The 25,556-nt window shown below is 47.7% G+C and overlaps 1 protein-coding gene across 1 annotated transcript in view; it reads right to left on the bottom strand.

Moving 5' to 3' along the window:
- The window catches only part of LOC121584548 (vacuolar protein sorting-associated protein 13A-like), a 59,677-nt gene that overhangs the window by 21,593 nt on the left and 12,528 nt on the right, over positions 1-25,556 (bottom strand). The window contains 43 exon segments of the mRNA XM_041900495.2: positions 1,308-1,422; positions 1,624-1,693; positions 1,864-1,945; positions 2,114-2,260; positions 2,436-2,589; positions 2,717-2,946; positions 4,865-4,991; positions 6,078-6,211; positions 6,403-6,534; positions 6,798-6,944; positions 7,107-7,211; positions 7,322-7,747; positions 9,819-10,113; positions 10,927-11,030; positions 11,288-11,448; positions 11,759-12,020; positions 12,255-12,407; positions 12,873-12,974; positions 13,105-13,467; positions 13,621-13,940; positions 14,114-14,361; positions 14,894-15,063; positions 15,214-15,338; positions 15,449-15,599; positions 15,723-15,870; positions 16,131-16,438; positions 16,714-16,881; positions 17,197-17,300; positions 19,570-19,686; positions 20,044-20,230; positions 20,317-20,376; positions 20,477-20,556; positions 21,241-21,397; positions 21,667-21,845; positions 21,974-22,058; positions 22,285-22,429; positions 22,650-22,767; positions 22,982-23,114; positions 23,702-23,838; positions 24,134-24,248; positions 24,408-24,609; positions 25,136-25,278; positions 25,432-25,526. Of these exon segments, the coding sequence (XP_041756429.2) occupies positions 1,308-1,422; positions 1,624-1,693; positions 1,864-1,945; positions 2,114-2,260; positions 2,436-2,589; positions 2,717-2,946; positions 4,865-4,991; positions 6,078-6,211; positions 6,403-6,534; positions 6,798-6,944; positions 7,107-7,211; positions 7,322-7,747; positions 9,819-10,113; positions 10,927-11,030; positions 11,288-11,448; positions 11,759-12,020; positions 12,255-12,407; positions 12,873-12,974; positions 13,105-13,467; positions 13,621-13,940; positions 14,114-14,361; positions 14,894-15,063; positions 15,214-15,338; positions 15,449-15,599; positions 15,723-15,870; positions 16,131-16,438; positions 16,714-16,881; positions 17,197-17,300; positions 19,570-19,686; positions 20,044-20,230; positions 20,317-20,376; positions 20,477-20,556; positions 21,241-21,397; positions 21,667-21,845; positions 21,974-22,058; positions 22,285-22,429; positions 22,650-22,767; positions 22,982-23,114; positions 23,702-23,838; positions 24,134-24,248; positions 24,408-24,609; positions 25,136-25,278; positions 25,432-25,526 (7,004 nt within the window).

Genomic DNA, 25,556 nt, shown 5'->3' on the forward strand with positions numbered 1-25,556 from the left:
CAAGTTGGTAGAGCATGGCGCTTGCAACGCCAGGGTTGTGGGTTCAATTCCCACAGGGGGTCAGTATGAAAAATGTATGCACTCACTACAAACTGTAAGTCGCTCTGGATAAGAGCGTCTGCTAAATGACTAAATTTTTATTTATTTATTTTTAATGTAAAAAGAGCACACTGTGCCAGTGAGCACCGAAGGTGAGCATTTGCCCACTAAAGTCAGTTACAACGCCGAACTGCAGTCAGGTCAAGACCCTGGTGATGATGACAAGCACGCAGATGAGCTTCCCCAAGGCGGTTTGTGCCGAAAATCTTCGGTTGTGCAAACCCACAGTTTCATCAGCTGTCCGGGTGGCTGGTCTCAGACGATCCCGCAGGTAAAGAAGCCAGATGTGGAGGTCCTGGGCTGGCGTGGTTACACGTGGTCTGCGGTTGTGAGGCCGGTTGGACATGCTGCCAAATTCTCAAAACTATGGAGGCAACTTATGGTAGAGAAATGAACATTCAGTTCTCTGGCAACAGCTCTGGTGGACATCCCCACAGTCAGCATGCCAATTGCACGCTCCCTCAAAACTTGAGACATCTGTGGCATTGTGTTGTGTGACAAAACTGCACATTTTAGAGGGGCCTTCTACTGTCCCCAGCACAAGGTGCACCTGTGTAATGATCATGCTGTTTAATCAGCTTCTTGATATGCCACACCTGTCAAGTGGATGGATTATCTTGGCAAAGCAGAAATGCTCACTAACAGGGATGTAAACAAATTTGTGCACAACATTTTAGAGAAATAACCTTTTTGTGCGTATGGAAATTTTTGGATCTTTTATTTCAGCTCAAGAAACATGGGAACAGCACTTTACATGTTGTGTTTATATTTTTGTTCAGTGTAGAACATGTTATTGTTTTGACAGTTGAAAAGGTCTATTGGCTCTTTGCACATGCTAGATCAGTGGTTCCCAACTCCGGTCCTCGAGTACCCCCAACAGCACACATTTTTGTTGTAGCTCGGACAAACATACCTGATTTAACTCATTGAGGGCCTGATGATTAGTTGACAAGTGGAATCAGTTGTGCTTGTCTGGGGCTACAATACATTTTTTTACTGTTGGGGGTAATCGAGGACCAGAGTTGGGAACCACTGTGCTAGAACAATTAGCTTCCTGGTTCATTACGAACCTGGAAGCTAATTGAGCTAGCATGTGCGAAGAGCTTATAGAGCACCACTACGGATTACTGACACTACTGTAATGGAAGTAGGTAGTGGGGGTAACGTGTGGAGGACAATTGAGGGGAAGAGAGGGGGGAGGGTCTTACCATCTGCTCTGATGTCATCACACTGGCGTTCTCCAGGGTGAACAGATCCAAGATGGCGTAGAGGAAACCCAGGTCCAACTTCAAGTCCATCTCCTGGATCAGCACCATGAAATACCTGACCAAGACGAGGGGGGAAGAGATTATATATATATATATATATATATATATATAATAAAGAGAGACAGGCAATGAGAAAGTTGGCCGAGAAGAGGTAAGGAAACAGAGAGAAGACACACAGAGAGAGAGAACAGAAGAGAGAGAGAGAGAGAGAGATGGAAGATAGGTGGAAGAAAATTAACTATAGCGATGGACTCACTTGATGCGTGAGATATCTGAGTGTCCGGCTGCCCTGGTAACAATGCTGATGTCGGTCAAAGGTTTGGGCTCTACAGGAAAGTGGGGAGCAGAAACACCCATAGCTATGTGTTTATCCAGAGTACTCCAGTCTAACAATGTCTATGGTTGCGTCGGAAATGGCCCCCTTTTGGCACCCACTTAGGCCCATGTAAGTGTGACTGCACAACACAGAAGGACTTGGACAGAGCATGGTACTGACCTGAGTCCATGGTGACAGACTTGGGTAGTTTTATTGGGTAGAAGACATGGGGGAAGATTGCTCCAGGCAGCTGATTCTGGATCTGTGGAAAAACAAAGGCCTTAAAAAATGAAAGGAATGGCATTGAATTTAATTGAATAGTTGGCCAAATGACTTAACGGTCAATGTAAAAATCTATGGTAGGATAGTCGGGTGGGGACCCACCATAGAGTTGGATAGAGTGCTCACTTTCCAACTCTCTGGAACCCACCTGTATGCGGTTGATCTGGACACGGTAGGTACTCTGGCGGGCCGATATGCTGTACTCCACCTTCACCCCTGGAAGGAAGTTCCTCCTGATTGGAGCATCATATGGCTTCATCATCCTCATGTCTTGCCTGTTTGGCGTCAGAGACACCTGACAACACAGAGTTAGCCCACACACACATGTTATACTGGAGCTGTGCAAAATTGAGAACCACCTTTACCTCTACAAATTGTATAATTTTCAAGGGGTAGGATATCAAGTGGATGGTATACATGATATCAGACGCATAGATTCTGTATAGTGGCATATACAGTTGCTGTCTGACCTGAAAGTTGCTCTCCAGGTCTAAGATGGCGTTGTCCACTTGTCCACTCTCGGTGTACTCTCTGAAATGGGTCTCAAGCAGCGCTGCATATTTAAAACTCAGGGGTTTCCAGCGAGACTTCTTCTTTGGCTTGAACTCCCACACCACGTCTGAACTACACACACAGGGGAAAGCACACTGAATATGCTGCTGCTCTGAAATTGGAATGCACGTTTCCACTCACAGTACAGTCAACTGTAGCACTATCATACCATAGTGAGTGAGTGTGTGTGTGTGTGTACCTGGTAATGCCGATGAAGGACACCTCCTGGTGGCTGCTGTTGTTGACCAGGGAGACACCCACGTCTTGTAGGGAGAGGATGATCTCCTGTTCAGCCAGTTCAGCCTTCTCACTCTCACACAGCAGCTTGTAGATCCGCCGGTCCTCGGTGAACAGCGCCACCCGCTGGAGGCCCTCATAGAACGAGATGAGGTACAGCTTACCCTCCTCATTCACATCCAACCGCAGGTCCTACACACACACACACACACGGATCAAGTGCACATCAGATGCAAAGAAAGACTCAACAACTTATAAAACTATGCTTATACTGCTGTAAACAATTTTCAACTGGTTACCATCACATGTTGCTTCCCTTGTAAAACTGCTCAGGTCATCAAACCAGTATAAGGGCGAAGAAAATGCAGTAACACTTTCAAACTTTCTGGTGGACTTAGCTAAACCCTTTACTAAGCCTTTTGAGGATCGGAGCCTGAATAATGAGACGATTTTAAAGTTGTATGTGATTATTGATGGACTAAACCATATTAAGCAGCTTTGTTAAACACTAAGCAGGAGATCCTTGTCTGTTTCATATTAGTTAATTTTTGTGTAATATGTATACATACAGTGCATTCAGAAAGTATTCAGATCCCTTGACCTTTTCCACATTGTTACGTTACAGCCTTATTCTAAAATGTATTAAATAGATTTTTTTCCCCTCACCAATCTACACACAAAACCCCATAATGACAAAACAAAAACGGTTTTTAGACATTTTTGCAAATAAAATAAAAAACTGAAATATCACATTTACATAAGTATTCAGACCCTTTACTCAGTACTTTTCTGAAGCACCTTTGGCAGCGATTATAGCCTCGAGTCTTCTTGGGTATGACGCTACAAGCTTGGCACACCTGTATTTGGGGAGTTTCTCCCATTCTTCTCTGCAGATACTCTCAAGCTCTGTCATGTTGGATGGGGAGCGTCGCTGCACAGCTAATTTCAGGTCTCTCCAGAGATGTTAGATCGGGTTCAAGTCCGGGCTCTGGCTGGGCCACTCAAGACATTGTCCTGAAGCCTCTCCTGCGTTGTCTTGGCTGTGTGCTTAGGGTCGTTGTCCTATTGGAAGGTGAACCTTCACCTCAGTCTGAGGTCCTGAGCGCTCTGGAGCAGGTTTTCATCAAGGATCTCTGTACTTTGCTCCGTTCATCTTTCCCTCGATCCTGACTAGACTCCCAGTCCCAGATGCTGCCACCACCACGCTTCACCATAGGGATGGTACCAGGTTTCCTCCAGACGCGATGCTTGAGATTCAGGCCAAAGAGTTGATTCTCATGGTCTGAGAGTCTTTAGGTGCCTTTTGGCAAACTCCAAGTGGGCTGTCATGTGCCTTTTACTGAGGAGTGTCTTCCGTCTGGCCACTCTACCATTAAGGCCTGATTGGTTGAGTGCTGCAGAGATGGTTGTCCTTCTGCAAGGTTCTCCCATCTCCACAGAGGAACTCTGGAGCTCAGAAAATACCCGATTTACATAAGTCTTCAGACCCTTTGCTATCAGACTCGAAATTGAGCTCAGGTGCATCCTGTTTCCATTGATCATCCTTGATGTTTCTACAACTTGATTGGAGTATTACTAATCGGTCTGATCGAGGCGTTAGACCTAAGCTACTATGCGTTGTAGGTAGGTTGCACATTGCTAGAATAATATGGAAATAGGCCTAGGCCAACCATCATTTATTTTAGCTCAGCTCTAAGTTTTCTTTTGACTTCTCATTCGTTTCCATCTTGGTATTGTTTGCTCAATTTCACTTATTGTGGGCGAAAATATTTGTCATTCAAAATAAAACTGATTTGAGAATAGAATATGATATCTGAGTGAGACTGACTACCAAAATCAATCGGGGCTCCCCAGACGGTAATTCGAGTGACCATCAATGATTGACTTAAGAGAAAATATGCTGATGCACAACCAAATTTGTATTCTACTATTCTAACTTACAACAGTAAGTTGATTCGAGGGCCTTCAAAAGTGGCTGCCAGTTGCCCATCCTCTGTCACATCACGATGTCATCACCATTGACGATGGCTGTCAATCATCCCCGATAGATGATACTATGGTAATATCACCCAACCCTAGTAGGAGTGAATAGAAAGCCGTGGTACAGTACCTCTTCGCTCTTCAGCTCGCCACTGTAGCTGCCACACTGCCAGACCAGGAAGCGTGACCCGGTGGGCTCAGCCCAGGTATAGTACACCGCCTTCCCCGGGCTCAGCTTGTCCTTCTCCTTCTGACTGCTACTCGCGCACACACACACACACACAACGAGTTAGAAAGCACAAACACGAGACCACGCAAAACCCACCAAGATGAAGATAGCTGACAGTCAGAAAAAAACAGGGGTGATGGAAATTGGTGGCTGGGGAAAATGGAAGGCGCTAGGAAGCAGAGGTCAGATCCCGTTGCCAGAGTCCCACTATGAAGCAAATTAACCTAGAACATGGGGGGGGCAAACGGTCATGACACTGTGAAGCCGGAGCTCCTCCTTGATCACTCCTCGCTCTGTAGTTTGGTCACTATCAATCAGATGACTCGTGGTTGTTGAACCATATAGTGATATTAATATGTAATGCAATGTTTTGTATCATTTATATAATGCACATAATCTATTTTCTTGTGGAGTGGCATGTAAGGAGCAGATCCGACTCCAGCACCAAAACAAAGCAAACAAACAAAAACCAAACAAAATCATAAACACACACAAACTCTGTCAACAAGAAAAAGCCCAGGTTCACATTTCAGACAAAAAACGTGGTACTAGCAAACAATTCTGACTGAAAGCAAAATAAGTGTAAATCACAACAAATCACAAACCAAAGGAACTTCATCCATGCAAACAGGGCAAATACAGACAAAACAACACAACATCAAATAAAACGAAAACCCTGTATTAAAACAAATACAAAGTAAGTGCAAACAACAAACAAAACCAAGGGACAACAATTAAAAACAAGAGATACTGGTGGATCCTGCACGCAGCACAGCCTGGGAAGTTTGCTGAACCGGAGGCTGTAAACATGCAGGTTTCATTCAGAAACCAATGAGGAATAGTAGAGCCTTAACACTTATTTTGTACCGTTTACTTATGTCCCCATAAATAAACGCTACCATCTCATGGACATTGCTAAAAGGAAAGTTGAGACATCCCACTTCAAGATAAACTGTAAGATTTATATAGGTTTTGTTTCAGGGCATTGCGCCTGTTTTAAGAAGAGTAAAATGCCACCCATATAATAAAACATTTCTGCTTATTGCCCTGTTACCTACCTTCCTCCTTCCCTTCCACCCCCCATCAATCCCCCTCCCTCCAGTCTCTCCTTTACCTCTGGTAGAACCCCAGCGTCTGCTCCTTGGTGTGGTTGATAATGAGGAAGGGGGCGGCTCCGTCGTGGTAGTCCGAGAAACGGATAATGATTGAGTGGTCTGATAGGTTCACGTCCACAATGACCCCACCCAGCTGGAAAACACAGGAGGAAGGCCAAATTAAAAGTAGTAGTACTAGTACTTTAAAGAACCCAACTTGGAAAATGTATTTATCACTACAAAGCCTCAGCATCAGTTTATACAGTAGTTACCCACAAACACTCCAGTACCATCCTTAAGTTTGTGTGTGTGTGCGTGTGTAGTGCAATCTCAGGCATTACTCACAGTGTTGTCCAGGTGCAGCAACAGGCAGTTTTCTGGTTTGGTGAAGTCCATGGTTTGAGGGGTTGACTGACAGCCTTCCACTTTGACTTTGAGCTTCTTGGAGTCCCTCTCGGGCCAGAATGGGATGGCTGCCTGAGCAGCACAGAGAGAACGAGAGAAACAAGTGAGCGAGAGAAGAGTGAGAGAGAGACAGAGAAAAACAGAGAGGTCAGTTTCACTACATGGATGTGCTACTTACTGTATGCAGAGTAGGGCTCCACTATTCCATTTCAAAATTCTGTCAATTTAGGAAATTAACTGATATTCAAGCCATGACTTGAACACATTTTTACTACAAGCACTTCCTGAATGGTTTGAATTGCATTTGGGGTTGTAAGTAGCTCTAGTTGTAGTACCTGGTGTGGTCTGGCCTCAGTCCAGTGGTCCTGGCCCTCCTCTCCCACCCTGATCACATGCTTGGTCCTGTTCACCAACAGGTAGTACGGCACAAAGCTCACAATACGGGTCAGGCTGAAACTGCTGGGGTCGATCTTCACCCCGATCTTCAATCAAACCATAGAAAGCCACAATCAACCTGAATAATTTAATCTGTTGATTGTTCAATGTTCAGCAAATCACACTCCATGACCCATCTGAAAGTTGTTGAAAGGGTGAACATCAGACTGTAATTCATCTGCTAGTAGTGTTGATCCACCACCACTCACCAGGTAATCTTTGTGCCTCCCTTTGCACTTTACTTCACCATAGCTACCCACGGTATCCAGGGAGAAATCATCAGACAGCTCGCTGTCCGAGATCATCAGCCGCACCTGCCACGGGGAGAGAAAAAAGGTTAGAGGTCGGCGAGACAAGCAGTAAGGGTTAGATCTTTAAGGTTAGGCGTTATCACTTAAAAGCCCAGTCCAACCCCACCCACTACCTTGTTGTTGTTCAGAAAGTTGCGTGGCTTGAAGGAGAAGAGCAGGGGCATGTCGTAGTCCATGGCGTGTTTGCGGTGGATGTCGTCGGCCTTGTATTGCAGCAGGCGGCCCGTCTTGTTCACCATCCAGTAGGGAGAATGGATGGCCACCTCAGTCTGGCCCGCGTCGTACTTCACATGCACCGCAATGTCCAGCTCTGCTCTCTTCCTCTCTCCTAACCTAACCTCCTCCTCTTCACCGTGCAGGGAGTGGAACACAATGAAGGTGATCTCGTCCTGGTTGCCACGGAGACCATAGTGGGCCTTCCAATCCTGCCCCAGGTAGTCGAGGAGGCGGAGTTCCAGGCTGGACAGGTCCATGACGGCAGTGTGTAGCTCTGCCGAGTGGCCTTCCATCAGGGTGATGGGGGCGGGCTCTTCACTGTCCTGTCAGCCAATCAACAGACACAATATCAATCAGTGACCAATAATAGTCATGTCATGTGAGGGGGAAGGTCTGAGGATATATGATATACATTTATATCACATATACAGTGGGGAGAACAAGTATTTGATACACTGCCGATTTTGCAGGTTTTCCTACTTACAAAGCATGTAGAGGTCTGTAATTTTTATCATAGGTACACTTCAACTGTGAGAGACAGACTCTAAAACAAAAATCCAGAAAATCACATTGTATGATTTTTAAGTAATTAATTTGCTTTTTATTGCATGACATAAGTATTTGATACATCAGAAAAGCAGAACTTAATATTTGGTACAGAAACCTTTGTTTGCAATTACAGAGATCATACGTTTCCTGTAGGTCTTGACCAGGTTTGCACACACTGCAGCAGGGATTTTGGCCCACTCCTCCACACAGACCTTCTCCAGATCCTTCAGGTTTCGGGGCTGTCGCTGGGCAATACGGACTTTCAGCTCCCTCCAAAGATTTTCTATTGGGTTCAGGTCTGGAGACTGGCTAGGCCACTCCAGGACCTTGAGATGCTTCTTACGGAGCCACTCCTTAGTTGCCCTGGCTGTGTGTTTCGGGTCGTTGTCATGCTGGAAGACCCAGCCATGACCCATCTTCAATGCTCTTACTGAGGGAAGGAGGTTGTTGGCCAAGATCTCGCGATACATGACCCCTTCCATCCTCCCCTCAATACGGTGCAGTCGTCCTGTCCCCTTTGTAGAAAAGCATCCCCAAATAATGATTTTTCCACCTCCATGCTTCACGGTTGGGATGGTGTTCTTGGGGTTGTACTCATCCTTCTTCTTCCTCCAAACACGGCGAGTGGAGTTTAGACCAAAAAGCTCTATTTTTGTCTCATCAGACCACATGACCTTCTCCCATTCCTCCTCTGGATCATCCAGATGGTCATTGGCAAACTTCAGACGGGCCTGGACAAGCGCTGGCTTGAGCAGGGGGACCTTGCGTGCGCTGCAGGATTTTAATCCATGACGGCGTAGTGTGTTACTAATGGTTTTCTTTGAGATTGTGGTCCCAGCTCTCTTCAGGTCATTGACCAGGTCCTGCCGTGTAGTTCTGGGCTGATCCCTCACCTTCCTCATGATCATTGATGCCCCACGAGGTGAGAACTTGCATGGAGCCCCAGACCAAGGGGTGATTGACCGTCATCTTGAACTTCTTCCATTTTCTAATAATTGCGCCAATAGTTGTTGCCTTCTCACCAAGCTGCTTGCCTATTTTCCTGTAGCCCATCCCAGCCTTGTGCAGGTCTACAATTTTAACCCTGATGTCCTTACGCAGCGCTCTGGTCTTGGCCATTGTGGAGAGGTTGGAGTCTGTTTGATTGAGTGTGTGGACAGGTGTCTTTTATACAGGTAACGAGTTCAAACAGGTGCAGTTAATAAAGGTAATGAGTGGAGAACAGGAGGGTGTCTTAAAGAAAAACTAACAGGTCTGTGAGAGCCGGAATTCTTACTGGTTGGTAGGTGATCAAATTCTTATGTCATGCAATAAAAAGCAAATTAATTACTTAAAAATCATACAATGTGATTTTCTGGATTTTTGTTTTAGATTCCGTCTCTCACAGTTGAAGTGTACCTATGATAAAAATTACAGACCTCTACATGCTTTGTAAGTAGGAAAACCTGCAAAATCGGCAGTGTATCAAATACTTGTTCTCCCCACTGTATATCTATGTGCAGTGTGAAGGTGATAGGGGAGCAGGCGTAACATACTGTAGGTCCATTTCTCTGCTGGTGGGTAGGGACTCAGGAGTAATGTGGGTAGTAGCCACTGATCTCTGTGGTTGTGTGGGTGTGTGGTTTCTTTTGGTTTTACTACCAGTCCTCACAAGGATAGTGAAACAAGTAACATTCGTGGGGAGATTTCGCCGGTCCCCACAAGGAAAAAGGCTATTTTAGGCTAAGGGGTTAGATTTAGGAGTTAGGGTTAGGTTTAGGGTTAAGGTTAGGTTAAGGGGATAGGAAAAATAAGATTCAATTGTTTGGTCCCCACAAGGATAGTAAAACAAGTGTGTGTGTGTACCTGTAGGCGATAGGTGATGGGGTAAGGCAGAAGGTTCCGGAGCAGTACGGAGGGCCACAGGTGCAGGATGTAGGGCTCGTCAAAGTGCTCCCCGGCCACTCCTGTGTGTTGTGATGTCACTGTGTCTTTCAGAGGGACGATGTTGACCATGAGCACGCTGGCGCTGTTGCCATGTCGATGACAGGTCTGCTGTACACGTGTGCCAGGCTGCTGGCTCACTGACTCGTAGCTGAAACCCTCTGAACAGTCGTAATGATTGTCTCCCTCGGTTACCGGCTGCAGGCTCAACTTTGACCTGGGGGGGGGGCACACAGCAATCAGGTGTGTGTGTGTGTGTGTGTGTGTGTGTGTGTTGAGGACAACTTCCTGGGCTTCAGGAGGAAGGCCAATGGAAAATTGGACACTCGTGCTGCAGGCTTTGGAGTCTGGTCAAATAAAATAAAAATGGTCACATGCGCCAAATACAACAGGTGTAGACCTTACAGTGAAATGCTTATTTACAAGGATTTGTACATTGCTAGTCATGACCGCCTTGTCGACCTGATAGCCAGCGAGTTGAGACAGGTAGTCTCACCAACAGCACACATCCAGGAAGCTGGTTTGATCTTAATGATGATGTGTTTTCCTGTGTGCCAAATACGCCAGATGTTGTTGTTGTTGTTGTTGTTGTTGTTGTTGTGGGGGGAGATGCTCATTTTGGAAGTGGGCTGCTCATTTAACGGCTACATGGAGCAGGCCTTTGCCGACAAGCTGCTTAAATACCAGCCCCTCGTGGCAAGCTTGGACAGCCTCGGCTGTAGGTGCAACGGGTGGCGCTGATATTTGGCGGTCTCGGCCACGTACACAGGCTTGCAGTGCGTGGTCTCCAGATTGCGGGACTGACAAAAACTAGGGCAAAGCAGTTGGCTGGATACTGCTCTGTTTCAGCTGTCGTGGGCAGCCTAACTGTTTGGAGAAGGAGGTGCTGTCTGTACCCTTGAGTGCCATGCATACAGGGATCTTTGAAATGTTTTGATACTTTTTTACTGTAAATTTGATTGGTGGATTCAAATAAAGTATGTAAATGTATGTGTGTGTGTGTGGGTGTGTGTGTGTGTATGTGTGTCACCTGTAGGAGTCCAGAGGAACGCAGAACTCCTCTGTAGGCAGTGAGATCCCCAGACACATGGAGCCCTCCATCACTCTGAACGGGATGGAAAAGTGGTTTATGATCTGTAGGGGAGACACGAGAAAGAGACACGTTGTTCAGATTGAAATTACATTCTCTGGGGTCAAGTTTAGTACATTCTGGGGTCAAGTTAAGTACAGTGGAGAGAGAAGGAGGTAGGGAAGCAACCAGTGTATATGGAGATGAATAATGAGAGTAAATTAGTATTTGGGTGATATCTGCACGAGTGGTTTTGAGAACAGTGAGGCTCCTTGGATGTGAGTTGGAGAAGAACACCCCCCCCCCGGTGACTGTAACTTGCCTGGAAGGGAGAGCGGATCTTGATGTGCTTGCTTCCCTGCACAGAGTAGATCTGACAGACCAGGAAGCGGGTGACCCCAGAGTCTTTGTGCAGGACACTGTACATGCCACGCCCCACTTTGATCAACGGAATCACGCTGGCTGAAGTGTGGCCTGCCGGAGCTGAGGACAAGAACATCAAAAAACCGTGAGATCAATGACTAAATTGACCCTAGACCCAGCGAACAAATCATGTTCGCTCCGCAAACTAATGCCCGAGCATTAGGTCAGAACGCTAACACGTTTGAATATCAGGGACCGTATTCATAAAGCATCTCAGAGTAGGAGTGCTGATCTAGGATCAGGTCCATTTGTGTCTGTATAATCGTATTCATTATGTTATAAAAAGCAAGACTGATCCTAGATCAGCAGTCCTACTCTGAATATGGGTGCTGGTCTGCACTGGTGCAACTGTTGTAACTGTGTTGCTTACTGGGCTGTATGAAGTAGTCCTTGGCGACCAGCGAGGTCATGGCAGAGAACTGGTCTGAGTGGGAGGTGGTGCGACGGTAGTCCATGTTGAGGCTCTCTCCGTTCTGCAGCTCTACCCGGTGCTCCACGGCCTCGCGGCCCAGGGGGCAGAACAGCTCACTGTACATCACTGACACAGTCAGACCCAGACGGTTCTTCACCACGAACGGAGCCTCGTCCTCTTGGAAACTCTCCGATGTCTGCTTGGCCGCCTCCGCAAAGGCCTGCCACGCACACACAAGCACATGTTGGGATGTACAAGAAAAAGGCCTACACCAAGCTATCCCAACACAATCAAAACAATCCACTTACACATAAAAAGTTATTTTGTTAAAATGTTTTGTGATTCTTATTGACAGTACAGATTATGTGATTCCATAACAAAAACAAGGTATATTTTCAGCTAGCCAATAGAATAGCACATACAAGATTGCTGGTAGGTGACATCATTGACTTACCGTGCCCAGGTTACTGAGCATGCCCAGTCCACACTTGGAGAGGGTGATGTTGAGCTGGTCCTTGCTGCTGATGCTGATGACGGTCTTGTAGTCAGGGATGCTGTAGTCCACTTCATCTGATATACCTGAGTACTTTACTGGCTTCTTCTTCATCTGCAGTTAGGGGAAATGATGGCCGTTAAGTGTGTGTGGTGGATAGTGTGTTTACACTATCCGGATGAGGGATGTGTGTGGAACATGGGACAGTGTTTGTGAGTTTGTGTGTGTGTGTGGTGTGAATGAGAGATTGTTTAAAAAGGTCGACTTTGCGCAAAAAAACACAAAACAACGCTTTAAAACTGTATAACTGATCAATGCACCATCATACCAGGTCATTTAATACTTAAAAACATCTCTACAGCTTCCGTCCAAAAACAAATCCCGTGAAATGTCGTCAACACATACTGGAGGAGTTACTGTCTAGCTACAGTGGCTAACAAACTAGCTACGTTGGTCACGGCTCGCAGGACCAGAATGACACGTTGATGAACCACCAAAGGCACAACCCATTTCTGTTTGAAACTTGAGAAAGAGTTGGACCGTTTTTCGTGCCCAAAGTCAACCTTTATTAAGGGTCACCTTTAATCCCAGAATCCAGGATCTGAAGCCGTCTCTGGTCTCGTCCTCTACGGGCTCCAGCAGAGGCTCCCACACCCCCATCACCTCGTTGAAGTAGTGAACCTAAACACACAACACTATGTTCAACTATGTTACAGTACACTAAATGCAGTCTTACTAAACCTGTTTTAGTTGAATTGAGGTTGTGTAGATGTTGTATAGAGGTAGCGTGTAGAGATGTGCAGTGTCTGACCTCCAGGTTGAGCTGGCTGTGCAGGTCGATGAGGGTGCTCCAGTTCTTGACGTCCCCGTGGAAGGAGGACTTGGCCAGCAGCATGGGGACGGTGCGGTGGCCCACCCCAGCCTCCAGGGTCAGGCAGATGGAGTAAATGGCCACCTGCAGGGACTCGCCCTGGGGAATCAACGGGACCAGGGACTGGGCATCTTCGTCTTTACCCTCCTCCTCCAGGAACCACAGCTTGAGGTCCCGCCAGGCCCGGCATTCCCACAGGTCTGGGGGTACGGGGCTCTCCAGCTCAGACTGGGGCGTGTCTGCACCGGCCGGGCTCAGCACCGACTGGATGGTGATCACTGTGTTGATGATGATGGGCGACACCTGGGGGGGGAGGGGCACGGAGGAGAATGGAACGTAAGACACATCACTCTGGTTCTGGTAGCTGTGCCAGAAATAAAAACATAGGAAAAAGTGACAATTAGGTATTTTATTAGTGAGATGCTTCTTCCCGTTCCGTTTTTGGCTGTGGCCTACCTTGAGTGTCAGTGCCTTGATGCAGACCTCCATAGCCTGCGGGGAGGTGGAGGACTGTGTGCTCTTGAAGAACACCTGGCAGGGCTGCAGCACAGTGGTTTCCTTGTTCCTCCTCTTCTCCTTCAGGAAGGGACAGGCCACCACCTTCAGGTCCTTGACCACTGCCGTCATCAGCTGACCATCAGGGTTGCTCTTAATCACCAGCTCGCACTCCATGGTCATGACCAGGGCCGGGGCGTCGGCACGCGTCAGGTCGGCCACAAAGACAATCTTTGGGTTCTTCACCAGAACGATCATCTCCGACTTGACCGCCACTGGAGCTGGAGTACAGACACAGAGAAGAAAGCAGGGGCGTGTTCATTAGGCATCAAATGGAAGAAATCGGTCAGAAACTAAGTGAAACTATCGGACTCCTCCACTATGACATTTGATGTCGTACAAACATGACATTTGTGGTGAATATTGTGTAGTGTGAAATGTGAATGTGTCCTACCTGGTTCCTTGGAAGCAGCGGTGGCTGTAACCGTGGGTTTAGTGCTGCTGCTGTTCTTGGGGACGGCTGAGGAGAAACCCTGCTGGCTGGCCTTGAGGAAGATGTCGGCCACGGTGAGCAGGAACTCCATGCTGGCACAGAGGTAGACGTCCTGCACCACCGTCTCCAGAGAGGTGCCGTCACACCCCTGCTTGTAGTTGACCTCCACCATCACGTTCCTCCCAGCACTCGGACGCGTCGCCATCATCCTGACAGACAGAGTCCAGAGGGACATGATGATCCCTACAGAAAGAGCAATAATAACAATCCCTACAAGGGTCCAATAACACACCCTATCATCAGTGCACTAAATACCTTGTAATCTGTTTGTCAATTGATGTTACATTGAGGAGTGAGACTAACTTTTTATTCTACACTACAGATTGAAAGATTCCATTCTCTCAAAACAATTTACATACCAGATGGAAATACTCATGGGTTTTGAGGAACTGGGAGTGCGAGATTAACTTAAAGCTGCTTTGACTATCATGGGGCTGCTAACAAAAGCCATTCATCTTAGGACTGTCACACAGCTATGTGAGTAGACAGATGGTAAAGCGGTGATGAACATGATGCCACGCTGAAGAACACACACTGAGCCTCGTACATCTACGCCAGCACTGAGCCACACGCTCATATGTTCACAGTACACACACATCACTCTGCGGTATCTCTCCCAGTGTGTTTGAATGTGTATGTAGGCTTAGTACCAAGGTAACTGTGTGTGTTCATGCGTTCTACCTGGCAGTGATATTCTTGACTCTGCGTCTCTTGTCATCTAGCAGGCAGTCTGTGAGTTTGACGGAGGCCTTCATGGATCCGTCTGAGAACATGTGGACAGATGTAGAGATGGTCCCCAGGGTGAACTCAGCCAGCTTCAGCTGATCATCCCTCGAGTCCAACACCTGCACCTGGATACACACACACACACACACACACACAGGCAGAGACGCACGCCCACAGACAGACGGACACAGACACACACTTTTTGGTAAGAATATCTAAGTGGATGGAGTTTTCTGTGGTCAATTGTAGTGTTTTTGAAGGTATGCAGTAGTTACCTCAGTCCCATTGGGGCTGTACAGGACCAGAGTCATGGAATCAAACGTGAAGTCTACTTTGAGTGTGTTCTTCAGCTTAGTGCTCTTCTGGGTCTCGACCACTGCAGCAGTTACCACTAGGTTGCCTACAGACAGGGTTCAACATGATTATTAATATCACAATCATCCAAATATTAAGACTCACACACACATTCAACCCAACTGTTCTCTCCGCTGGTGGGGATAGTACCAGTACCTCCTGTGCCCTGCAAGCCTTTGGTAGTGGCCGTGACGGAGCGGTCCACTGTAGGCGGAGAAGGAGGGGGGGGAGCAGCATCTGACGTCTCTGACAGGTTCTCACCCAGAGTCCTCAACACCATCGTCATGTCATCCTGACTCAGGATCAGCTAGTAAGACAAACACACACACCGTTACACAGATGTATCAACAACAATAATTTCATACTAACATTTCTTGTTCATTGAGAGTTGGCTTTAACTATAACAGACACCACTGACACATACACTCACATTCATAGGTTTGAGGTGGGCAGTGATCTTTATGTCGGGGATGCTGTGGTACCAGGAGGCCGACAGATTCCTCTGGATTGACAGGTCAAGGTTGACCGGCTTCAGAAGTTGGATCTCCCCCTGAAACCTCCCCTTCTCAAAGGTGGTTCTGGACAATCAAACAACAAACAAATGGCATTACAGGTTCTGATTCACTGCACATCCGGGGTTGGACCAGATATGCAAAAGTAACAGAAACACACAGAAACATGTCTACTATCAATACACACTTCCCATCCCTGTGAACAAATGAAGTCATCCGTTCACTTAAAAAAAAACTGAATCCATGAGGTTTAATTCCGATCCATGTACGTCTACAGAATTGCCTGACTACTGGTGTGCCTTACAAGCGACCCTGTACTGTCTCACCTGTACATCTTGAGGTCACTGAGGCCCACGGTCATGGTGTCCATGATGGGGGGGATCTTGACATGCACCTGGGAGTCGACCAAGGCGAAGCAGTTCTTGACCGTGACCATGCCGAGGTCAGCCACAATGACGTTGGTGGAGGAGGAGGACTGCGGCAGGAAGACAAGAGGAGCGTTGAAGTCTACATCCAGAGAGATGCGCGTGCTGCGCTCAGCCAGCTCCATCACCCCCGTGGCTGCCTTCTCCGCTGCCTGCACAGTCACCTCAGCCAGGGCCTCCTTGGCCGCCTGGAAGTTGTTGATGAAGGCCTGGAGAGGGAGATGAATGAGGAGGAGGACAAAGAGCAGTCACGTTACAAAATGCTCATCGATGGTCATATGACGTAGGACAATCCAGAACCGAAAAAGGGCACAGAATGTGATTAGGCTTGGTCGGTTCTGGGGCATTTTGGTACCGGTACTACAAGTAAGGCCATGGTTTGAGACACCCTGGAAAAGTGTTGTTGGTAACTTAATTTTTGAAGCACAGAAAATAATTGGTGATAGTTAGGTGGAGTTAAGAGAAATGGTGGCGTGTCTCTTACCAGGATGGAGGAGACAAACTTGTTGAGGAAGATGACCTGGATGCAGCCCACCATCAGGGTGATGCTGGTGTCCACTTTACCCATGTCTAGATAGGCGTCACCCTCAGTGGCGTCTGTGTAGTTCACCATGCGGAAAGCAAACACCTCCTTATCAGCTATGGACACACACTAGGACGCAGACGCCGTACAAATATACACATTAGAAAAACACCAGTAGAAAGCAAAAACAACAATCATAATTTCTCGTGAATGTTGCCCCTTGACTGGGAAAATAACATCTCTAAAGTAAAACAAGATGGCAAAAATTTGGTGACATTGGGTTTTGGTGTTTGTTCACATTTTGGTTGGTGAAGTTTTCATTTGATCCTTTTTGGATACTGGAGGCCATGAGTGAGCCTTGTGAGTATGGCTAGTCAATGACAGCTGGGTCGTGTTAGTTAGGGCACACAATGGAAAACGAGTTAAACATTGAGTAAAAGCTACCTGCTTGTACAGAGCCTCCTCATCACAATCCAGGATGACTATGTTCTTCAGGTTGGCCAGAACCTCCACCGCCTTTCTCCTCATCAGCACCTCCGACACCAGGCCTGGAACATAGAACAAAGAGGCAGAACACTGAGGAGCAGGTCTAGAACCAGTCTAGAACAAGGCTACAGTAAATATGTCGTGCCCACGAATAACGAATAACGAATTTCAGTTGATTACTATAGCGCCCCCCTGGGCCAATCAGTGTAATTTTGTAAATGCCAGATCTCTATTGCAAGGCTGTGTTCATATCAGTTCCAGAACCAATAGGAGAAAATCAGTGGCCTGAGTATTTCTTCATGTTCACCACAAGGTGGCACTAGCATCATTATCATCTGTGTACGCGTGCCCTGTCCACACATCTAATCACACAAACACACATTATTGTATGGAATTTCATAATTCATGCATGCAGCTCTTGCAGACGTGTGTTGCGGACGGTGACTTGTGTTGCGGACGGTGACTTGTGTTGCGGACGGTGACTTGTGTTGCGGACGGTGACTTGTGTTGCGGACGTGTGTTGCGGGCGGTGACTTGTGTTGCGGACGTGTGTTGCGGACAGTGACTTGTGTTGCGGACGTGTGTTGCCGGTGACTTGTGTTGCGGACGTGTGTTGCGGACGTGTGTTGCGGACGGTGACTTGTGTTGCGGACGTGTGTTGCGGACGGTGACTTGTGTTGCGGACGTATGTTGCGGACGGTGACTTGTGTTGCGGACGGTGACTTGTGTTGCGGACGGTGACTTGTGTTGCAGACGTGTGTTGCGGACGGTGACGTGTGTTGCAGACTTGTGTTGCAGACGTGTGTTGCGGACGGTGACTTGTGTTGCAGACGTGTGTTGCGGACGGTGACTTGTGTTGCGGACGTGTGTTGCGGACGGTGACTTGTGTTGCGGACGTGTGTTGCGGACGGTGACTTGTGTTGCAAACGTGTGTTGCGGACGGTGACTTGTGTTGCAGACGTGTGTTGCGGACGGTGACTTGTGTTGCGGACGGTGACGTGTGTTGCGGACGGTGACATGTGTTGCGGACGTGTGTTGCGGACAGTGACTTGTGTTGCAGACGGTGACGTGTGTTGCGGACGGTGATGTGTGTTGCAGACGTGTGTTGCGGACGGTGACGTGTGTTGCGGACGGTGACGTGTGTTGCGGACGGTGACGTGTGTTGCGGACGGTGACGTGTGTTGCGGACGGTGACGTGTGTTGCGGACGTGTGTTGCGGACGGTGACTTGTGTTGCGGACGTATGTTGCGGACGGTGACTTGTGTTGCGGACGTGTGTTGCGGACAGTGACTTGTGTTGCGGACGTGTGTTGCGGACGGTGACGTGTGTTGCGGACGGTGACGTGTGTTGCGGACGGTGACGTGTGTTGCAGACGTGTGTTGCGGACGGTGACTTGTGTTGCGGACGTATGTTGCGGACGGTGACTTGTGTTGCAGACTTGTGTTGCAGACGTGTGTTGCGGACGGTGGCTTGTGTTGCGGACGGTGACTTGTGTTGCAGACGTGTGTTGCGGACGGTGACTTGTGTTGCAGACGTGTGTTGCGGACGGTGACTTGTGTTGCAAACGTGTGTTGCGGACGGTGACTTGTGTTGCAGACGTGTGTTGCGGACGGTGACTTGTGTTGCGGACGGTGACGTGTGTTGCGGACGGTGAAGTGTGTTGCGGACGGTGACGTGTGTTGCGGACGTGTGTTGCGGACGGTGACTTGTGTTGCAGACGGTGACGTGTGTTGCGGACGGTGACGTGTGTTGCAGACGGTGACATGTGTTGCAGACGTGTGTTGCGGACGGTGACGTGTGTTGCGGACGGTGACGTATGTTGCGGACGGTGACGTGTGTTGCGGACGGTGACGTGTGTTGCGGACGGTGACGTGTGTTGCGGACGGTGACGTGTGTTGCAGACGTGTGTTGCGGACAGTGACTTGTGTTGCAGACGTGTGTTGCGGACGGTGACTTGTGTTGCGGACGGTGACGTGTGTTGAGGACGGTGACGTGTGTTGCGGATGGTGACGTGTGTTGCAGACGTGTGTTGCGGACGGTGACTTGTGTTGCAGACGGTGACGTGTGTTGCGGACGGTGACGTGTGTTGCGGACGGTGACGTGTGTTGCGGACGGTGACGTGTGTTGCGGACGGTGACGTGTGTTGCGGACGGTGACGTGTGTTGCGGACGGTGACGTGTGTTGCAGACGGTGACTTGTGTTGCAGACGGTGACATGTGTTGCGGACGGTGACTTGTGTTGCGGACGGTGACGTGTGTTGCGGACGGTGACGTGTGTTGCGGACGTGTGTTGCGGACGGTGACGTGTGTTGCGGACGGTGACGTGTGTTACCCTCAATGCTGATCTCTGCTATCCTGTGGCTCTGGCCTCTGATGAAAACCTTCAGACAGTTGAGATCAGCTCTGATGTGCAAATTCACTACGTCCTCAAACTTTGACTTCTTAGAAGCTGAGGAGAGTGGGGAAGAGAGACATTTATGAAAGAGTTGTTCCTTCGTCCAAACTTAAAAGAGGCTTTGATGTGAAGGTGATTTTGTTTGCATCACAATACATAAAACGTCAAGTGGTCCATACAATGGCAGAGAATTTACATTTGGTTTAGCTAGCTACGTATTAGAAGGAGAATACATGGAGGACACGTGTCTACTCAATATCTCTACATGCAACAAATATAAAGGAGGTATATTACCTAACCAAAGTCTCTTCCACTTTCGACTAACTTGATTCATGAAATTCTAATCAATATCAACAATGGAAAAGTCTTAGTTCCAGTAACCAGAATGGATTCCATGAAACTGATAATTACATGTTATTTTTGCCACGGCTGATTCCTCCTCCCCCTTTCCCTCTCCCTCGTCCTCCTCTGGGATGGTGGGCAGCTCCTCCTGGCTGGGTGCCGCCTCCTTGGTCGGGGGGAGGAGGCCGTTCAGGAAGTTCATGGCGTTGAGCAAAGCCTCCGTGTGCAGGTGTATGTCCAGAGACGAGAAGTTCACCTGAGACAGAGACATCACAAACACACCATCAACATCATGTTGAAGTTCCAAATGTGGGTTAACACAGTTGTATTGTAAGACCTTACCTTTACTGATTGTTCAGTGTTCTTGTACTGAGACTTGAATTCTGGCCCGTTCTTATCAGCCTGAAAGAGACATTGAAGCTTTTAGACCTGCTCTGCTGTTAATCTACATTGGATGAAGACAGCGTTGACTGTGTGTGTGTGTGTGTGTGTGTGTGTGTACCTTAGTGTACTCCAATGTGAGGAGGTCCTCCTCTGTGTTGTCTAGAGTGGTGATCAGGTGCACTTTCTTCTCCTCTGAATCTGGACAAGAATATAAAACCAGAAAATCATATCACACCAAAACCACACAGAAATGTCTGCAGACATGCCACACCCATACAACCACCAACAATGGCAATGCAGCATATCACAATGTTTATCTTATAATGATCTAGACAATAATCTATTCACATTCCAAGCGCAGCACGGTGCACAGAGCCGTCCTGCTAATGTTCCAAAAATGCAATTGCGGGAAAACCACCATTCTGAAAACACACCAGATGCAAGCCATTTTATGTGACACATATGTTAAAAGCGTAGAAAAAGGGGTGATCTAAAAGATGCAACAACTAGAATGGGTTGCTATCAAACATTACTAGATTACTGCCTTTGAATGCAGTGGACAACGGAACAAAGTTGATTTGAAAAACAAACAGAATAGGAGAGAAATGCTGGGTTCAATGGCATAAACAGGCACATTCAAGTTTGGCTACCTTTTCTGGAGTCTCCCCTAATGTCAGAGCTGGTGTGGAGAAGGCTGTAGCGAAGGCGCATATGACCCATATTTTGACATTTACATATTTATGTACATTTATGCAAATTAGATTACAATATTAATCGAATATTGACATTTTGAAGATACATTTTCGATTGTGAATTTCTGGATCAGTTAGTTGACAGCCCTACCTTTAAGAGACAACAATTCCCACCCACTCCCTCACCTACCCATATACTCTGAGCACTCTAGGCAGATCTCTCGTAGGAAAGTGTTAGATGTCATGTCGAAGGTACGTAGCTTTAGCTCAGAGCCCAGCCGCTCGGTGCCCAGGTGTAACACTGTGACCTCCTGGCCTCCAGACAGACGACACAGCTGAACAGACAGCTAGACAGCAGAAGAAGGGAGTACACACATATACACACGCCGCTTCACTAGCAATCAATACACACACGCCGCTTCACTAGCAATCAATACACACACGCCGCTTCACTAGCAATCAATACACACACGCCGCTTCACTAGCAATCAATACACACACGCCGCTTCACTAGCAATCAATACACACACGCCGCTTTACTAGCAATCAAGAGTGAAAACTAAATTAAGTGTTTAAGTCCTCTCTCACACACAGATGTAGATTAGGTTAAGCATACCTTGTTGATCTCAAACGTCATGAGGAAGTCGGTCATGTTCTTCTTGGGGTCTTTCTTGACCAGACCTCTCCTCTTGACCGAGTCGGAGCGCTGCATAGGGCTGGGCATGTTGTCGGGGAAGAACGGATGGTCGTCTATAGGAGAGCTGGGAGCATCGTAGAACAGGTCCTCCTCTGAGCCTGTACACACACACACTTAAAATGCTAATGCCACACTAACGTCTGTCATGATCACAGTTGTGTGTAAAGTACAGAGATCCATTTGTAATGTGTTCACAGGGCTGTATGTGTGTGTGCATGTCTCTCACCTGATTCCCATATGAGGGAGTTGCGCAGTTCAGCCATGGTTGGTTGCCTGGGGGTTAGCTGAGCGGTGTACGACTGCTTTGGAGCCTGCGGAAGAAAAACAAGCAGAAATTAGACACGCACACAACCCAATAGAAATCTATCTACACACAAAACAACCGACATTACAGACAGAGTCAACCCACAGACAGGCAGAGAGTCAACCCACAGACAGGCAGAGAGAGTCAACCCACAGACAGGCAGAGAGAGTTAACTCACAGACAGGCAGAGAGTCAACCCACAGACAGGCAGAGAGACTCCCAGTAGTTAGTACCTTAGGTGTAGAGTGTATGTTGGTGCTGCGCGGGGCCGGCCTGCTCGCCGGCAGTGGGATACTGTCAATCAGTTCCAGCACGGCCCGCACCTTATCATCAGAGATCCTCAGAGACAAGAGAGGCATCTCCCCGAAGATCTTAAACCTGACAAACACACACACACACAATATAATTTATCTGACCAGCTTTTTGACAAACACCATTACACAGAGTGGTAGTACAAAAAAGGCATCGCACCCACCCCTCTCCCTCCCTCCCTCCATGCACACCCTCTCCCCCACCCCACCACCCACCCCTCTCCCCACCCTCCACCCACCCCTCTCCCTCCACCCCTCTCCCCCAAGCCCTCTCTCCTCCCTCTTACTTGGGCATGCGTGAGTCTGTGACCACCATGGCTCTGCTGAACACCACCTTGACATCGACAGGCTCCAGGATGTGGAGGGCCGACTGCTTCAGCTTACGGGCTTTCCTCCAGTTCCCGTCTAATACACAACACAACAACCACTGTTAAGCCTTATTTAGCTATAGTCTACCTATAGTCTACCTATAGTCTACCTATAGTCTACCTATATGTACGCAACGCAAGAACGCAATAAGCTACAGAAAACGGCTTCCCTGCGTAGTTGCGTCACATGACACATTTTGGGCAGATAATTGTGTGTGTGTGTGTGTGCCTTTGTCCGTGTGTGTGTGTACCTGGCTTGCTGTAGAGGAACTGTAGGCTGCTGAGCTTGATGTCGAAGCTGTCGTAGGCTTGGGACATGATGTCCTGTATAGTACTGCTCCCTACAGAGAGCTGGGGTAGCCCCTTTCTGCTCAGACTAGACACCTGATAACACAAGACAATGGCATAGAACAGGGATTTTCAAACTTTTCTTGCCCAGGGACCCTCGCCCAGGCAATAAAGCCCTTTATCTACTTCCCCAGAGTCGGATGAACAGGAACAGCTAGTATGCCAACTGTTCCTGTAGACTTCCAGTCATTGTGCTAACGCTAGTTAGCATTAGCTCGTGAAACTACCTCTAACTTCCTTCATACTGGATGCAGAGACATAAAAATGGTTTCCATGATGGTATTCTGTTGCAGCTAGCGATATTCATAATCTAATAATTTTCACATACAAAAATACCAAAAATAGTTTTTCCAAAACAAAGCTCAAATTCATGGACCCCAGTTTGAAACCCCCCGGCATAGAACGCCTGGGTGAGGTCCTGTTCATTAGACAGGGTTCGGCTTCCCGGGGCTAGTAAACTAAACAGTCGGGCAAGTTGAGTCTGCTCAGTGGTTGCCTTTAGCAACATGATAGGACCAATCACAGTTCTCAATTTTTCCGTACATCGTCTCTCACTTACTCAAGTCAGATCGAACCGCTCTCTCTACACAAACGCGCATGCTGTGCCAATTGAAGTGACTTACCTTGAAGTGACCCAGGTCCAATAGCATGAGGTTCTGAGTGGAGTCGTAGAACCCGGTTTGGGGCACGATCACATAGGAGGCCATGAGGTTGACGTTCAGATCCAGAACCTTCTGGGTCTCAATCACGTACATCAGCCCTGCAGACAACACCATATAATGGTCAGCATACTACAACATGTTCTTACATAATATAGGATATGAAAGGCAAGGGGTGTGTGTGTCAGTAGGAAGTATGGATTGGAGATTGAGGTCAATGAGGCTTATATTCTGGCTGATTAATCATAAGGTTATCTCACCAACCTCCATGTCCATAGAACATAAATGAATAGAATAGATCTCTATATTTGGGCCTGCAGCACATGTAAAAAATCCATCAGTGCTGTGTTTCAGCCCAGGAGTGTGGCCTGTCAGCGCTAGAGGCGGGGCTCTGACCTGTGGAGGTGCGGTCTCGGAACTGCTCCAGCTTCATGAGAGTGGCGTTGGTTAGCTCGTCTAGCTGGAGGTCATCAGGCGGCAAGAAGAACGCAGACATGCTGTTCACCGTCACCTGCCGGAGGGAGAAACAGGTACCCATGTTGTTACACACGCGCATGCAAACACACACAGCAACAGGGGGTGCGAACTTTCGTTCTAACAACTCCATGCCTGATTGAACCGAGGAACAACTGGCATACAGTCATGTAAACAGGCACACACAAACACTAACAGCGTCATAGATGATCTCCAGAGGCTGGGACTCGACACGGAGCCGCTGGTCAGCACTCTCATCCAGAGGGTTTGTCTCAAACAGGATGTCCAGCAGGGGGGTCCCCGTTACCGTGGCAGCCTTCCTCGATGACAGCAGCGTGGGCGCCGGCCGATTATTGGCCAGTCCTGTCACCTCAAACAGACTAAGCTGGGCCGACAGCCTGAGAGCAGCAAACAACAACAGCAGCATCAGAACCAAGGGAAGAGAGGAAGTGGAAGAGAGTGGAGGGAAGAGAGTGGAGGAAGCAGTGGAAGAGAGAGAAGGTGGAAGAGAGAGAAGGTGGAAGAGAGGGGAGGTGGAAGAGAGAGAAGGTGGAAGAGAGAGAAGGTGGAAGAGAGGAGGTGGAAGAGAGAGGAGGTGGAAGAGAGAGAAGGTGAAAGAGAGAGATACCAACAAACAAAGCATCGCAAAATAGTGTTGTCAGCTGTTCAAGTTTGTTCTTGGATATGGCACAATAACAAAACCTGGCAACAATATCCCATTGATAAAGCACTACAACAGGGAAGGAGGGGGAAAGTATTTAAAACGCAGGGTCTGTTCACAAGCATACAGAGTTACCGATATAAATATATTTTGTAGAACAGATATGATATTCTGTCATGTATAATTGGGCATCACGTCAGCTCTATTCATTTCTGTGTGAAACCACCTCAACGAACACACCCCAGAGGGTGCACTGTGCGTACTTAATGGCTTTTGCTCCGGGCCTCTGGGTCAGCATGGATTTCAGGTTTTCAACTGTGAGTTTGAGGATTTCATTTTGATCCTTGTTGTCTTTCACTGAGAAAGACATACTCTTCATGTGGAAATTAATCTTAATGTCCTCAAACTGCAAAAACAAAATCAGAAAGAGAAAAGAGAGATTGTGAATAGTGTCCTGGGTTATCTTTCTATCTCCACATATTCAAACATCTCTTTTGGAAGACACCAGGGATTGTTGTACTGCACTACGATGTGTGGGAAATATACAGTAGCCACTCACATTCTTTGGCAGGTTGTGATTGACAGCTATCTCACTGTAGCCAATGGCAGTGTAGAGTTTGGCCTTCTCGGCAGAAGTCATAAACTCACCAAAAGCTGAGGAGAATAAAGAAAACAAATGTCATT

This window comes from Coregonus clupeaformis, chromosome 16 (genome assembly GCF_020615455.1).
Source record: "Coregonus clupeaformis isolate EN_2021a chromosome 16, ASM2061545v1, whole genome shotgun sequence".
Classification (NCBI taxonomy): Eukaryota; Metazoa; Chordata; class Actinopteri; order Salmoniformes; family Salmonidae; genus Coregonus; species Coregonus clupeaformis.